The sequence below is a fragment of the Bubalus kerabau genome, chromosome 4, assembly GCF_029407905.1.
Source record: "Bubalus kerabau isolate K-KA32 ecotype Philippines breed swamp buffalo chromosome 4, PCC_UOA_SB_1v2, whole genome shotgun sequence".
Taxonomy (NCBI): domain Eukaryota; kingdom Metazoa; phylum Chordata; class Mammalia; order Artiodactyla; family Bovidae; genus Bubalus; species Bubalus kerabau.
In genome coordinates, this window is record NC_073627.1 from 42068924 (window position 1) to 42085434 (window position 16511).

The following is a 16511-nucleotide window of genomic DNA, read 5'->3' on the forward strand; positions in this document are numbered from 1 at the left end:
AGGAAAACCCTTCGAGAAATCGGGGGTGCCTGTAGGGGGACATCTCACTGCAGGAGGGTGCTGGCTGAGTGTCTCCGTGGCTCCAGGAGCAGCGAATGGTGAGAGAAGAAGTTTAAGGGAGTTGACTCTGCCTCCTGGAGTTTGGGGGCTGACATGAACCAAGAACAGGGTCACTTGACCATAGCTCTGTTGACATTCGGGCCAGTTAACCCTATGTCATTGGTCAGGGGAGTTTTCTAAAGGCCAAGAAGAAACTGGAAGAGAGCTGCGTTCTGTCTTGAAGAAGTTCCTCTCGAAGAAAGTGGCCGGTGGGGCAAGGCAACCCCGCAGTCAGAGGCTGCAGGATGTTGCTCTGGAGGCAGGACCAAAGAGGGAAGCGAGAGACTGTATCACATAAGACCTCCTGGAGAAGCCCTCAGACACCCTCATCCAGATGAGATCAAAGCAGGAAAAAGATAAGGGAGGAGAGAAGACAGCTCTCCTCCTTCCACCCTCAAGAAAACACAAGGCTGTTTCCTGGTTCGACATCATCAGGTTGAATTTGCTGAACAAATTCATTACACAATCAAAAAAGAATGTTTTTACGCAGACTTCTGCTTCATTCAAGATGGAGTAACAGGGACCAGAGTCAGCTTCTTGCTTGAAGCCACGAAAATATCAGATCAAACATATGAAACACCAACACTCAAGACTCTGGAACATCAGGCAACAAAGGAAAGTGATCCCTGGGAGAGGAAACAGCAAGGTGATCCCTGCACTGCTCAGCTCGCTGCCTGGAGAGTTTCCAGACTGTGGTTCAAGAAGGAGAAAACTAGCTGAATGGAACAGACAGAGCTGGATTCTGGGGAAATGAAACCAGGTAAGAGTTCTCAGGGCAGAGGACTAGAGAGGGGAGAGATGCAGACAGAGAGAGAAACCTAGAGGTCTACAGAAAATGCTCCTCAAGTATTTAGTGAGTACTGCTCAGCGCAGGTGTTTGAGAAAATGACGTGAGGGTTGGGGGGGGCAGCGGGGATGAACCACCTGAAATGATTAGTGGGAACAGTGCCTGGTGCCCACACAGGGCTGGAATAATATCTGTTTTCAGCAGCCAAAGTGGAAAACATCACAGTTCAGGGGCCACTAGTTAGAATACTAAGAAAGGGACTTACTTCCCCGACGGTCCAGTGGTTAAGATTTCACGTTCCCATTCAGAGAGTGTGAGTTCGATCCCTGGTTTGGGAGCTAAGATCCCACATGTTTCATGGCCAAAAACCCAAAACATAGAACAGAAGCAATATTGTATCAAATTCAATAAAGCCTTTAAAAATGGGCCACATTAAAAAAAAAGAAGAAGAATACTAAGAAAGGCCTTCCTTTGATACTAGAAAAAAATTCACCTTAGACTGGATCCAGAAATCCAGTTCTGGTTCCACTTAAGCAAGCTTAAATTCAAGATTGGAAAGGATCAGTCTCTTTCCAAGCAAGTTAATTGCCACAACAAATTTCAAAAACATTTATAGGAATTCAAAAATATCCTGTACCCAACAAGGTAAAATTCACAATATCTGGCATCCAAGAAAAAATGACTAGGCACACAAAGAAGCTGGAAAATGCAACTCATAGTGAAGAGCAAACTCAATTAATTGAAACTGACTCAGGCATGACACAGACGGCAGAATTAGTAGGCAAGGGCATTGAAACAGTTATTAAGACCATATTCTGTAAGTTCAAGAAGCTAGAAGAAAGTTTAGGTATAGATACGGAAGCTTAAAAAAATTACCCAAATTGAACTTCTAGACATAAAAACTACAATGTCTGAGATGAAAAATACATTGAATGGGATTAATGGCAGATTAGACATTGCAGAAGAAAAAATGGTTAGCTCCCCTAAAAAGTCATCAGTGAAGCCTACTTATCTTTCTGACACTTCCTTGTGAGTTGATTTTGGTGGACAACTCAAAGTATTGAGTTGTTTAAGGTTTTCTTTTATTAATTAATTAATTTTTGTCCGTGCTCGTCTTCACTGCAGCGCTCAGGCTTCTCGCTGCGGTGGGTTCTCTTGTTGTGGAGCACAGACTCTAGGGTGTGTGGGCTTCAGTAGCTGCAGCACGTGGGTTTAGTTGCCCCGCGACATGTGGAATCTTGCAGGACCAAGGAGCGAACCTGTGTCCCCTGCATTGGCAGGCGAATTCTTAACCACTGAACCGCCAGGGAAGTCCAAGTATTGAGTTATTGAGAGTGCAGTATAGGAAGGATAGGTCCCAAGGCAAGGAGCCTTAGGAGAGTAAGTGCTTCCTATTACAGATGGGTCCTGCTTTGATTTCCAGGCTTGGGGGAGCCCCAACTGACATCATAGATATTAAGAGTTCTTTCCCAAATTTTCTTTAGCTGCTGTGTTCCACCCCTGCCATGTGCTGCCAAAAAGGCTTGCTGTTCCTGAGACCGCAGCAGGTATGTGACTTGGAGCGGCATTGAAATCTGCTACTTGAGGAAAATGGGTAAAATGCCTCGTCTTCAAGAACCTCATAGTTCAGTGGGAAAAACAGAAACATAAAGAAATCGTCTCTGGACAATGGTGTGCAAGCTGTAACCTGCTGCCTACTGGGTAGTGATTTCACGGGAGACAGGTGCCATGGACGTAGGACATTATTTATCTCCAATTTACTGCTAGGAACACTTTAAGGGATTTGCCCAAGGTCATACAGCCAGCTAGTATCAGAGCCATTATGCTACCCAACCCCCGTGGCTGCATCAGATACAAAAGAAACGCAGAGGCGTGAACTACAGTGTGGCAGGGCTCAGATGGGGCTTTTCAGAGGAAACCCTTGTCCAGAGACTCAGAAGAGTAGGAGTTGGCCAGACAGGCCAGATGGGGAAGGACACTGCAGGTAGAGGGCACAGGGAAGGCAAGAAATGGGGTGTTGAAAGGTGGGGAGTGGTGAGTGGGGAGGCAGAGAAGAAAATGAGCCCAGAGTGGGGGGTTGGGACTGGCATGAGAAGGGTCCCAGACCCCCAGCCCAGGATGCAGATTACAGCTGGCCAATCACTGCCAGTCTCAGATCCTTGAATTCTGAGGCACCATTAAGAAGTAGGGCTTCCCTGATGGCTCAGCAGGTAAAGAGTCTGCCTGCAATGCAGGAAATTTGAGTTCAATTCCCAAGTCAAGAAGAGCCTCTGTAGGAGGAAATGGCAACCACTCCAGTATTCTTGCCTGGAGAATTTCATGAACGGAGGAGCCCCAGGGGCTACAGTCCATGGGGGTCTCAGAGAGTTGGACACAATTGAGCACACATGCACACACATCAAGAAGTAAAGAGAGGGACTTCCCTGATGGCCCAGTGGTTAAGACTCCGCACTTTCAACAGGGCGCATGGGTTTGATCCCAGGTAGAGGAACATGCCCTGTGGTGCAGCCAAAAAAAAAAAAGAAGAAGTAAAAGAATCAGCAATCTATGTGCATGTGTGCGAAGAAGACATGCCCCTTTTCTACTGAGTCTCAAGAGGAAAAGGTAAATAGATATTGGCTTATATGGATTTACTCCCACAGATGGGACTACTTGCTAAAGGAAGACTTTATGGATAAAAGGCGTATATATTCGCAAGCACCACTGATTGATAGAATAATCCGTGCCACAGTATTCCTGGCCTCGGGTTATAGGTGTGCTCATTTATGTGCCCAGAGACATACTGACACAAATCAGTGATTAAAGCTCAGGTTCTCTTCTTACTTCAAGGCAGGTAATATTTCTTTTGGTTCAAAAAGCCATAGCTGCTTCTGTATGTTTCCTATGACTCTCTCAGCAGACTGGAAATGGGGTGGGGGACAGGCATCTGTGTGGACAAGTTAGGTGGCAAGACGTCCCCGAGAGCCCAGGGATTTCTGAGTGTCCTTAGTGATCCAGGACTACATTGGCCGGCACCCTCTGACTACCTTAATCGGGTGGAAGACCCAGAAACCCTCATTCTTGGCTTCTCAAACTCTCAAACTGCAAAGATGACCTCCCTGACTTCCACTTTTTTTTTTTAGCTGCACTGCATAACATGCAGGAATTTAGCTCCCCAGTGGAAACGCAGAGTCTTAACCACTGGACCACCAGAGAAGTCCCCACCTTCCTTTTGAAAAAGGCTCTTCCTTTGACCAAGAGCTTCCCTGATGGCTCAGACAGTAACGGGAAGATCCCTGGAGAAGGAAATGGCAACGCACTCCAATACTCTTGCCTGGAAAATTCCATGGATGGAGCATCCTGGTAGGCTACAGTACATGGGGTTGCAAAGAGTTGGACACAACTGAGCGGCTTCACTTTGACCAAACTTTCATCAGCTTTCTCTAAACCTACTTCTCAACAAGACCTCAACTGCGGCCTATAAGAACTGCATCTTTCAACACAAATGATTTTGTCCACCCTCCCACACACAGAGGCCTGAAAAAATAATCTAGCCTGGCGTCTAGCAGCCTAAGGCCACGGTGTCCCTGCCATGACCCAGCCCACCCCATCGCCACTTGAGTTTCTGTCTGAGAAAGCCCATGTCTGCCAAGGGAATTTACCATTTGTTCCAGCCAACACCTTCAGGTAGGCGCCTTGCCTCCATTTTCTTAGAGCATTTATTTTGAACACTTGTTGTTGTAAATCCCTTCTCTATGCCTTTGAGGTGTATGTGTATCTCCTGGAACCCAGGAGTGTCTTCTCAAGGACCTGGGAGCCATTCCTTTGAAATATAACCATCAGGAAGGATGGGGCCCCTGTGTCTCAGTCTGTAAGTAGGTATCTTGGTTAAGAGCCAGTCACCAGGCTAAGATGGCCTGATCGTACTGACACTGAGTACTCATCTTGTTGTTCACTCACTCAGTCATCTCAGACTATTTGTAACCCCATGAACTGCAGCAAGCCAGGCTTCCCTGTCCTTTACTTTATCCCTGAGTCTGCTCAAACTCATGTCCATTGAGTCGGTGATGCCATCCAATCATCTCATCCACTGCTACCCCCTTCTCCTCCTGCCCTCAGTCTTTCCCAGCATAAGGCTTTTTTCCAATGAGTTGGCTCTTTGCATCAGATGGCCAAAGTACTGGAGCTTCAGCATCAGTCCTTCCAATGAACATTCGGGGTTGACCACTCATCTGCTTTTTTGTAATTTTTCACTGTCTTGACTCTGCTTGAGTCCTCACCCACTCTCCTTCCCTGTTCCCTGGTTCTCCCTTTAAGAAGGCCAGGTCCCCTCTGTATAGATCAGAACCAAGCTCATTTCTAGGCTGAAGAAGTCTCTTTCCCCTGCTGCAGGAGTACTGAATAAAATCTGTCTTTACCACCACTTCCTATTACCCAGTTTTGTTTTTCTTTAACACTTTCTAGAAATGTTCCTGGGGAGTTGGAATCTTGGGGCTCTCCCATCACCTCAGAACCAACAGGCCCATAACTTTCCTTGTAAGGTAATTATCCTCCAATTAAAAGCAAAATAAATTTTAAAAAGAATTGCCTATGCAGATCTCAGTTTCCTGGGATTTGTCATAAGAACTGACAAGCAGGCCTCCAGGATTTGGAGTTTAATAGCAGCCCACAGAGGTGAGCACGGGGGCAGCTGTTCAACAGGCAGCCAACGAGGCCTGGACCTCGATGCACAAGAGATCTTCCTTTGCTTAGGCAGGGAAGCCCTTGAGAGGCTTCCTACAGAGATGGTGGCATAAATCAACCACAACTAAATACAGGAAGAAATTTAGATCTTTGAGTTCCGGAAATAGCCTGGGGGCCAAGGTGTGGACAGCATCAGTGAATGTTCTGAAGGAAACTAAAGTCTCAAGAGAGGGACTTCCCTCGTGGTCCAGTGGCTAAGACTCCACGCTGCCAGTTCACAGGGCCCAGGGTTCCAGCCCTGGTCAGGGAACTAGATCCCATGTGCCACAGCCAAGCATTCACATGCTGCAACTAAAGATACCACAGGCCACAACGAAGATCAAAGACCCCATGTGCCACAACTAAGGCCCAGCGCAGTAAGAAAAAAAAAAAAAAGTCCCAAGAGAGGCTTCAGCATCCTCAACTGCAGAGCACCTAACCACAGACTGTGTGGGGAAGGGGCTGTAGACAGAGCGCCTATGTACTGCAGCTGATTCATGTTGACGTATGCCAGAAACCATCACTATCAGTTCAGTTCAGTTTAGTCGCTCGGTCGTGTCCAACTCTTTGCGACCCCATGAATTGCAGCATTCCAGGCCTTCCGGTCCATCACCAACTCCCGGAGTTCACTCAGACTCATGTCCATCGAGTTGGTGATGCCATCCAGCCATCTCATCCTCTGTCATCCCCTTCTCCTCCTGCCCCCAATCCCTCCCAGCATCAGGGTCTTTTCCAATGAGTCAACTCTTCGCATGAGGTGGCCAAAGTATTGGAGTTTCAGCCTCAGCCTCAGTCCTTCCAATGAACACCCAGGACTGGTCTCCTTTAGGATGGACTGGTTGGATCTCCTTGAGTCCAAGGGACTCTCGAGAGTCTTCTCCAAAACCACAGTTCAAAAGCATCAATTCTTTGGTGCTCAGCTTTCTTCACAGTCCAACTCTCACATCCATACATGACCACTGGAAAAACCATAGCCTTGACTAGACGGACCTTTGTTGGCAAAGTAATATCTGTGCTTTTTAATATGCTATCTAGGTTGGTCATAACTTTCCTTGTAAGGTAATTATCCTCCAATTAAAAGCAAAATAAATTTTAAAAAGAATTGCCTATGCAGATCTCAGTTTCCTGGGATTTGTCATAAGAACTGACAAGCAGAAATGGCCCAGACTTGAGGAATGGACAGTCACATCCAAAAAGCACCCAGACCCTGTGTCAAGAGGCATGTTTGGAGGTGACATATTCTAATACCCTTCAGGATGAAGGCAGGACGTCTAGACCAAGAGTGTTCAGGGGGAGGGAGCAGGAATTCAAAGACCTGAGACATCTGGACATGCAGGAGAAATAACAAGGCAGTGAGTGAGTCAGCGGGCCAGTGTGGCTGGAGGGGAGTGAGGAGAGGGCAGCGGCGGTTAACAGCCCCTTCCCATCACTCTGCTTCTTCTCCGCACACACATTCTTGCCCTTTGTCCTGAATCAGCCTGAACCAGGTACCTTATTTTATTTTAGAAGCTCCCAAGTACTCTGCCATCTGGATATAATGCAATTTACTTAATATGTTTTACGATTTTTCTTTTTCTTTTGTTAAGATACCATGAGGAATGAGGTGGAAATCAGGAAGCAGTTGGAGTGGCTGATAAAAGGAGGAAAAATAGAGCAAGCATGCTTTTAACAGTTGCAAAGCCCAGGGCAAAAGTAGATGGAAGCCCACGTACCGTATGGCTAAATATTAAAAGTGATAAAGTAAATTAACATACTGTTAAATAACATAAATACTGTCTTCCTAGGACTTCCCTGGTGATCCAGTGGCTATGAATCTGCCTTCTAATACTGGGGATGCAGGTTGGATCCATGGTGGGGAAACTAAGATCCTACATACTGCAGGGCAACTAAGGTTACATGCTGTCAGTCCCGCAACACAACTACAGAAGTCTGTGCTCCACAATGACGAGACTACATGCAACTAAGACACAGGCAAAAATAAATAAGTAATCAAAGAAAATCAGGGCTTCTCTGGTGGTTCACACAGTAAAGAATCTGCCTGCGATGCAGGAGACCCAGGTTCGACCCCTGGTTCGGGAAAGAAAAAGAAATACTGTCTTCTTACTTTGTCAAGTAGCCTTCATACCAGTCTGGAAGGCCAGATTTAAGTTTGGAATTTCCAGCTCTTTGAAGTTCTGCACCCAGCCCACGGCCTGCCACCTCCTCTTCCAACTCCTATCCTGCACTAAGAAGGGCCTTGAATGCACAGGTCTGGACATCTCAGCCTGCCTGCTGATTTCACCTATGCTGCCCTTGACCTAGGGCTACTCAAGAGGATGGACCCAGGACTGGGACCCAATTGTGCCCTATAAGCAGGCAGGTGTCATTTAGGCAAGAAATTCCAAGGTGCCAGGTACTCAGACTGCGGGCTGCCTGTGGAAGGAGGAATGGGAGGTGCTGCGTGGGCAGGACTCCTTGATTCCACAGACTTCCTCTCCCTTGGGGAGGGATATAGCTGCACGTGGTAGGTGGAGCTGGGGGGAGAGTCAGAGCGGTGTCCTGTGAAGCATGAGGCCTGGGGCAGAGACCCCACTTGCCCAAGTCTCAAGCTGGTGCTGCTTAAAAGTGGACACTGCCTGTTTACCTTGGGTAAAGAGCTGACAGCATGGAGAAAGTGGGCAGGAAAGAGCAGAGAGTTGGAACCAGCAGCCCAGCCAGCTGGGGGACCCACGCTGAAAAGTCAGCCAGAAGGAAAAAGCTGCTAGCTTTACCCAAGCATTCCTATGTCAGCACTGGCCACAGGGGAAAGCATGATCCTTATAGAGACGGAAACCTTAGCTCCTCTCTGCTCATAACAGCCACAGAAACCACAAAGAGAAAGTACAAACAAGGAAGCTGAAACAAATAATGAAAACGCTATCATCTCTTCTGTTGGTCAGTGAACATCATTGTGAAGTCAACTGTTTTCCCATAAGATGCTGGATGTAAAACTGGGAATGTGGATTTCAGGCCCAACTTGGGGGCTAATTAGCATGAGAGGTGAGCAAGTCACTTTGCATCTGTTTGTCTCCTCATCTACTAAACAGGAGCATACTTGCCCCATCTCTATTCACAAGGGATTTTTATAATTATTCCTCAAACTGTATTCCTTTGCTGGAAGTCAATTTTCTGTCTCGAAGCTGACTGGCTGGCTCACCGTGACCTTGATGCAACCTTCAGAAAAATCGGGAAGAGAAGTGCCAACTATCTCCTGTCAGATAAGCATCCAGGCAAAGAGGACCAGGGCTTCCCAGTATTCTTGGGCTTCCCTAGTGGCTCAGATGGTAAAGAATCTGCCCGCAATGCAGGAGACCTGGGTTTGATCCCTGGGTTGGGAAGATCCCCTGGAGAAGAGCATGGTAACCCACTCCACTATTCCTGCCTGGAGAATCCCCATGACAGAGGAGCCTGGTGGGCTACAGTCTACAGGGTCACAAAGAGTTGGATACGACTGAGTGACTAAGCACAGCACAGGGCAAAGAGGACCAGCTGAGAGGAAAGACAGGTCAGCCTTTCTCGGAAAAGGAGGGCAGCTGGTCTTTGTAAGCACCTGTCTGCCAGCACGAGGGTCAGCAGCTGGGGTGTCTGGAAAGCAAACCCCAGACATCTCCACTAGCAGGCGGTCATCTGCACAAAGGACCTCTGTCATTTACACTTCACTTAGCTCCTGGGGACTAAAGCAGACAGTCAAGGGGCAGGTTCCAAGCACTCGCTGTGTGCACAGCTGTATGGGATACATTAGGGAGCCTGACAGCGGATGAGAGACAGAGGAAAGATTCTAGACGAGCCTGAGGTGTTATTGCAGCCATTTTGAGGAAATACAAACTGTGGTGGATAAACCTGGAAAAAGGTGACAGATTCCATCTTGTAAGCCACACTAAAGTTCAGTCTTGATCTGACTTGCAACAGGGTCCCCCTGGAGAGTTTTAAGCCAGAAAGTGAAATTGTCATGGTCTATAAAAGTTCTTTCTAGCCACTGCGTGGATAAAGACTGTGTGGGAAGGGTTTGGAAGCAGAGACTATTTAGGAAAGAGGTCCAGAAGTTCAAGTCCCAGGCATGGTGGTCAGCCCTAGCCTAGCTGAGGGTACAGGGAGAGAGTGAGACCAAGGAAGACAGCCATGGCTCTGGCTTGCCCATGTTCCTGTTCACTGAGATCGAGACTGATAAAGAAAGGAGTTTCTTTGGACATGAGGGCGTTGAAAGGCCAAGGCGGACGTACAAAATTGAACTTGGGAGATAAAAATGTAGCAGATAACACATAGCATTTAAAAAGGCACAGGAGTGGAAGATGTGTATCCGCCCAAGTGTTTAAAATCTTCCCTTTGCTGCTGCTGCTGCTAAGTCGCTTCAGTCGTGTCCGACTCTGTGCGACCCCAGAGACGGCAGCCCACCAGGCTCCCCAGTCCCTGGGATTCTGCAGGCAAGAACACTGGAGTGGGTTGCCATTTCCTTCTCCAATGCATGAAAGTGAAAAGTGAAAGGAAGTCGCTCAGTCGTGTCCGACTCTTCGCGACCCCATGGACTGCAGCCCCCCAGGCTCCTCCGTCCATGGGATTTTCCAGGCAAGAGTACTGGAGTGGGGTGCCATCGCCTTCCCCAAAATCTTCCCTTTAGCGCCGACCAAGTCAAGCACAAAGGCTTAGCTACGCAAGCGCGCATCTGCAGTCCGCCCCGCCCGCGGCTCCCGGGCCACAGCCTCTGGGTTGCGCAGGCGCTGCAGTTGCCATGGAGACGCGTGGCCCTTCCCCGGCCGCCGGAAGCCAAGGGCTCAGCGGCCGCAGGTCTCCAGCTGCCCGAGGTGCGGGGGAGCGGTCCCGCGGGCGGATGGACGGCGGCTGTGGGGCCCGGGCGTCGGAGGATGACGAGGACGAGGAGGAGCGAGAGGGCTGCATGGCGGCCTCGCAGGTCTCCAGATTGCCCCCCATCGCGGGCTGCACCTCAGAACTGACCAAACGGAAGGTGAAGAAGAAGAAAAAGAAGAAAAAGACAAAGAGGTCGGGCAAGGGGGACGGTAAGACGAGCAGCTAGCGCCGCAGCCGCAGCTCCCACACCTGAAATTCTCCGAGGACACCCACCCCACCCCTGAGAACCCCATCTACTCGAGGACCAGTTCAGCCCAGAGACAGAAACTCGTCGGTACTAATCAGAGGTCCTCTGGCTCCCCGCACGATGAGGCGCCAGCCCTTCCCATAGAGACCAGCCATGTCCACAGAGACCCCAAATCCTGCGTCGAGAGTTCTCAACACCTATGGAGACCTTCAACCCCACACAGAAACACCCCCACAGAGCCTCCCAGCCCCACAGTGACTCCTAGCTGTATACAGACACTCATCTTTCTAATCCCTCAGTCCAAACTCAAAATCCTGATCATCCTTACCTTCCCCTCAAAACCCTCAAGCTCTCCTACAGCGATGCCTTTATCTTCATACACAGACTTTCCCCACCCACAGGTAGTGAGGCACTAGTGACCTATTGTCTCAGGTGCACATGGAAACACAGGCTCCTGCCTTCCAACCTCATTCGTTAGGGGCACCTGCCTCTGGGTGCTGTGTGTGCTTAGTGGCTTAGTCCTGTCCGACTCTGAGACCTGATGGACTGTAGCCCTCCAGGCTCCTCTGTCCATGGGGATTCTCCAGGCAAGAACACTGGAGCGGGTTGCCACACCCTCCTCCAGAGACACCCAGGAAGTGCATATAATACAGGATACACACCCTGTACAGACCGCCCTTCCACTTCCCTCACCTGCCAAGGCAAACCTTTGACTGCACACAAACACCATCACACCAGGCATTGCTACACACTTTTTATCATCCTCAGCACCCTCAACAACACCCCCTTCTATCAGTATAATCACCAAGTAATCACTAAGGTATAATCACTTTAGTATAATCACTAAAGCATAGATAGCCGGCAGGCACACACATTCACAGGCTGCACACTCACCTGCCTAGACCCCTCCCTACCCCCATACACATACAACTATACACATGGGATTCTCACTTCTGGTTTCCCTGTGGACACATCACAGAAACACACCCACCAACAGCTGCCGCAAACCCACAGAGCCCACAGGCTTACCATGCTCCTCTCAGAGAACTCCCTAGGGACTCCACAAAGGCCCTGAGCGCTCATTTGTGGAAAGAGGGCAACGTGATGTAGAATGCGCCTGTCCGTGCATGCTGTCAGTCTCTTTTGTCAGTTGTGCGGTCCACTGTGGGGGCTCTTGCTATCAGGGAGGTGGATCAGCGCCCCTTACCTCTAGCCTAGTTAGTCCTGGATTCAAGTCTCTGGGCTCTGGGCTTCTTTGTGCAAAGCTGACTCCCCTGGCAAGCTGGAGGCCAAGATGTAGCAGCCTTCCCTTGTAGTTTGGAGAAGTGGGGGATGGGCAGATTACAATTACTTCTCCAGGTGGACTCATCATAAAAAGGCAAGAAAACAATTCTGGAGTTTAAGTCAATAAGCTCCAGGTGTACCTGCCAAACAGATTAGGAAATTTATTATCTTTTTCAGCTTAGCTTCTGACTCTAAAAATTACAGTGGCATGTACCTCATACTGTCAGCAGGGGACACCAAATAGTTTTGGGGAAGTGGGAAGGTATAGGAATGCCAAGAGAGGATTTTCTTTCCCCCTTCTCTCCTTTTCTCTCTTTCTTCTTTTGGTGGGGGGAGGGAGATTCCTCTCTGTCTCCCCCCAAAATAGGATGAGCTGAAGAAAGAATCACAACATGTAGTATTTTATATGCATATTATATAATTCAGAAGTGCTATTAATATTTCAAAAGAATCAGTATACGCCACCAGCAGAAGTATTTCCTGGCTTGGCAGAATGCTTTCCATAGTCAGATTTAGGAAGTTTTTCTGTTGTTCTCCATTTCTTCTGTCATAAAAGTGTCTAGACTAGGGGTAAGTCACAGGCTCCCAGAGCTGGGCAGTACCTTGGCGAGCAATGCAGAGGTGAGGTGGGGATCTGTGTGGAAAGAACCCGGCGCTGGGAGTCAGGCCCGCGTTCAGATCCAAGCTCTGCCACCTGCTATGTGACACTGGAAAGTGACGGAGGCTTTTGGAGTCTGTTTCCTCACCTGGAAAACAGGGCAGATAGCCTTTCCACAAGGGGACCTGGCTCATAGAATGTGCTCAGTAAATGGTTCCTCCCTCCCCAACATGACAACCCAAAGCCTATAGGCAGTGGGTGTGTATGGGGCTGGTGGGCTTGCCCACCTGAGCCCTAGGTAAGGAGGGGCCTCCAGTGCCCTCTCACTTCATCTTTGGTGGTTTGGGCATCACCCCTGAGCGGGCTCAGGGCAAGTATCACAGAGGCTAACGCTGCCCATCTGCTCAGCAGATAAACATCAGAGTCAAGGCATGAAGACTCAGCAGCTGTCTCCAACCTTCCATGACATATTAGGTCCCAGTCAAGATCACAGCCCGGGGCCAGAGCACAGACAGAACAGGGATGAAAGCAAGCTCTTCTCCTACTCCACCACTGTAAGTCTCCCCCGCTTTGTCGAAAGAGAAGAGACCCTTTCCAACCGGGTCAATGAAAGTCTGCGCTGGGATGGCATTCTCGCCGATCCAGAGGCTGAGAAGGAAAGGATTCGCATTTACAAGCTGAACCGGAGGAAGCGGTACCGAATTTGGGCCCTGAAGGGCTTCCACTCTGACCCCGGTGCCGCGGAGACCCCCGAGGACCCAGCCTACTTCTCAGATCAGGACAGTGGCAGCAGCGGGCACCTGACGGCCGAGGGCCCCAGCCACTGCTCAGAAGGAAACCTCATGTCTACGGCCATACCACCCTGAATGTGCCCAGTCTCATCTGATCTCGGAAGCCAAGTGGGGTAGGGCCTGGTTAATACTTGGATGGGAGAAGGAAACCTTATCCCGAAGCTCCTCCACTCTGACTTCCCTGCTGCTCTGCTGGAGCCAAAGCCCACCCATGACCCGGACAAGCTTATGATTTATCCTTCCCACCAGTTTATGTGTTAAAACTATGTCTATACATAAATAAAAGGAAATCAGACTTATTTCTGAAGGAAGCAGGTGTCTGGTGGGTTGATGAGCTCAGTTCGCCTTCCACCAAGATGTCTTTCAATGGCCCAGGAAAGCCACAGCTCCTTAAGAGTGTTAAGCAGGTCAATGAACAAAATTCTCTTCTGAATGTCCTTTTTTTCTCAAATAAGCTGGCATTACTTTGTTATTTAATTTCCCATCACTTAGATATCTATAGTCTCCTCCACCCACAAAAAAAAGACAAAGTGGGTAGATAGTATCAATTCTAAATCTATTTTTAAAAAATATTTATTTGGCTGCCATTGGGTCTTAGTTATGGCACTCGGATCTTTCATTTGGTGCTCAGGCTCCTCTCTAGTTGTGACTCCTGGGCTTAGTTTCCCCCCGCCGAGCCTGGGCAATCTTAGTTCCCCAACCAGGAATCAAACCCAGGTCCCTTGCACTGGAAGGCGGATTTTTATCCACTGGACCGCCAGGGAAGTCCCTCAATTCTAGTGTTAGTCGCTCGGTTGTGTCCGACTCTTTGTGACCTTATGAACTGTAGCCCGTCAGGCTCCTCTGTCCATGGGATTCTCCAGGTAAGAATACGGGAGTGGGTTGCCATATCCTCCTCCAGGGGATCTTCCCAACCCAGGGATCAAACCTGGGTCTCCTGCATTGCAGGCAAATTCTTTACAGTCCGAGCCACCAGGGAAGTTCCTCAGTTCCAAATCTTAAACTAATTTCATGGGTAAAATTCCTCACAGAGCATATTTTCAGAGGCCCAAGGAAAAGGTCCTGACTAGCCTGGAGACTTCTTTTTTAGTTAAATATACTCACCGCCCTTTTGTGGCCTTCAGAATAAGGGAGTTCCAGAGCATCCTCTATGGGAGGTTATTATGCAAAGTCTCAAAAGGAATATTGCTTCTCATCAATATGGTCCTCCTCTAATCCCCCAAGTTCTGGAGCATTCAAAACGCCCCGCAGTACTACTTGTTCTAAGTTAATGTTCTTCTTGTCTACAAATACTGGGTGAGGGCCATGTGCTGCCTTAGTCTGGGTTCTTCCAGAAGCAGACAAAGACTCCACCGCAAGTAGACGATCTGGGAGGTGAAGGAGGGACCAGCGGAGGGGATGCAGGGGAGGGGAAATGGCCAGTCCAGGGAGACTAGAAAACCAGCTCCACACCGAGCAACTGGACCTCAACCCCACAGGGAAACTCCGTCAGGATGACCCGGCCTGAAGGCGAGGGAGCCCGGGTGTCATGCTCCCCAGAGGCATTGGCGGAGGGGCACTGGGGAGTGTTGGTTTCTGGGCATTTCCAGCCTGCCACACAAGGGCTAGAGGCCAGTCTCACCTGTGGGGGAACCGCCCTCTGGCACAAAGATGCAGCCGTAAGGTTCTGAGAGGTCGAGGTGATCTCTAGGGTAGCACTGGACACCCCTGTCAGCACCATACAGGCCCCGAGAGGGACACAGTGGACGTGAGGCTCCAGCCTCACGTAAGGAGGTAAAGGCGTGCAGGGTACTCAGGAGAAGTCGAAATCCAACACAAAAACATCACAGAAGGCTTATTTAAAACTTAAGAGAAAGTGGTATGAGCCGAGCACGTAGGCACATTCTAGCCACCTGACCAGCCCTAAAGGTTGAAACCCACCCCCTTGGTACCACCCAAGCCAGGTGCAAATCATAAACCCGATTATTTCTGAGCTGTGCTGACCAGCTGATACATTCTGCTGTAGAGATAGCTCACGGGCACGCAGGCTTGTTCATCTTTGTAAAGAGATTCATAGTGTAGTTCTGGAGACGAGTATGCAGGCCCCCGGCAGACAGGGCAGCCCCTTAAAAGGTCCAGTGTCAGGGTTTTCACGTCTTGGCCACCAGACCCTACAAGATACACTGAAGAGGCTTTCAGAAGAGCCCTTCCTCCCCTGGAGATGAGGTTAGCAGCCTGGCCTGGCACGGGCCATCCCTATGCCAAGGCCAGGCTGGTCCCGTGCTCTCGGGTTGTGGGGCACCCATGGAGTCGAGCAGAGGGGACCCCAGGGCTCGGGCACGGCTCCGTGGTTGGGAAAACATGGAAGTGTGCTAAGACCCAGCCTTGGGCCTCGCCCGGTGCACCAGGTTCAAGGTAAAGACAGCAGAGGGTGGGGCAACTGAGTTGGCATTTCCTGTGCCTTCTGGCTCCACCAAGGTGGGGGGAAGTGCATGGAGGAAACAGAGGGCACAGCCGCCTCAGGAAGTCATGGTCGCTTTGCACTGTCTGCCAGGCAGGGTGGGGGTTGGGGTGGCCTGTGGTCACCTTTCTGCCTGAGGTGTTCTGAGATAGTGGGGGAAGTGATAGGCTTTGACCTCAGAGCTGCGTTTTTCTCTTTCGCACCACACACTACCTGTGTGACCTCAAATTGCTCAACCTATCTGAGGCTTAGTTGCCACATCCGGAAACAGGGATGCAAATTTCTACTTCTGTGTTGTAAGAATCAAATGGAGTAATTACATAAAGCATTCAGCAGAGTTCCTGGCCCCCTAGGAAGCATTCATTCTATATTAAAGAATTTTGAGCAATGATATTTTAGGAAGGGGTAGCCACACAAAGCTACCCCTTTGCAAGGGGTAGCCACTGCAAAGACTATTCTGGGGATGGTACAGAGCTCACCTCATCAAAGAGTGACCTTCACACAAAAAAACATGGCTTCAGTGACTGGCTGATAGAATTCAAACAAAACCGCAAAACAAATTATAGGGAATGTAGGAGGAAAGAATTGAGAGTCTCACAGTCCAGCATTCAGGGGAGGGGGCTTTAGGCCAAACAAGAATATGCCTCCTTGTAGCCTGGAACTAAATGGGAGTCTGTGCTCAAGATATGAACCGAAGAAGCTGGTGAGAATTAATGAGAATTAATGCTCTTACAAGCATGGAA

The 16511-nt window shown here is 49.3% G+C and overlaps 1 protein-coding gene across 1 annotated transcript; it reads left to right on the forward strand.

Moving 5' to 3' along the window:
- Window positions 1–10319: 10319 nt before the first annotated feature.
- Window positions 10320–13803, forward strand: LIAT1 (ligand of ATE1). The gene is made up of 2 exons (XM_055576989.1): window positions 10320–10617; window positions 12949–13803. The coding sequence occupies exons 1-2, from the start codon at window positions 10332–10334 to the stop codon at window positions 13401–13403; spliced, it is 741 nt and encodes a 246-aa protein (XP_055432964.1). The 5' UTR covers window positions 10320–10331; the 3' UTR covers window positions 13404–13803.
- The last annotated feature ends 2708 nt before the right edge of the window (window positions 13804–16511 follow it).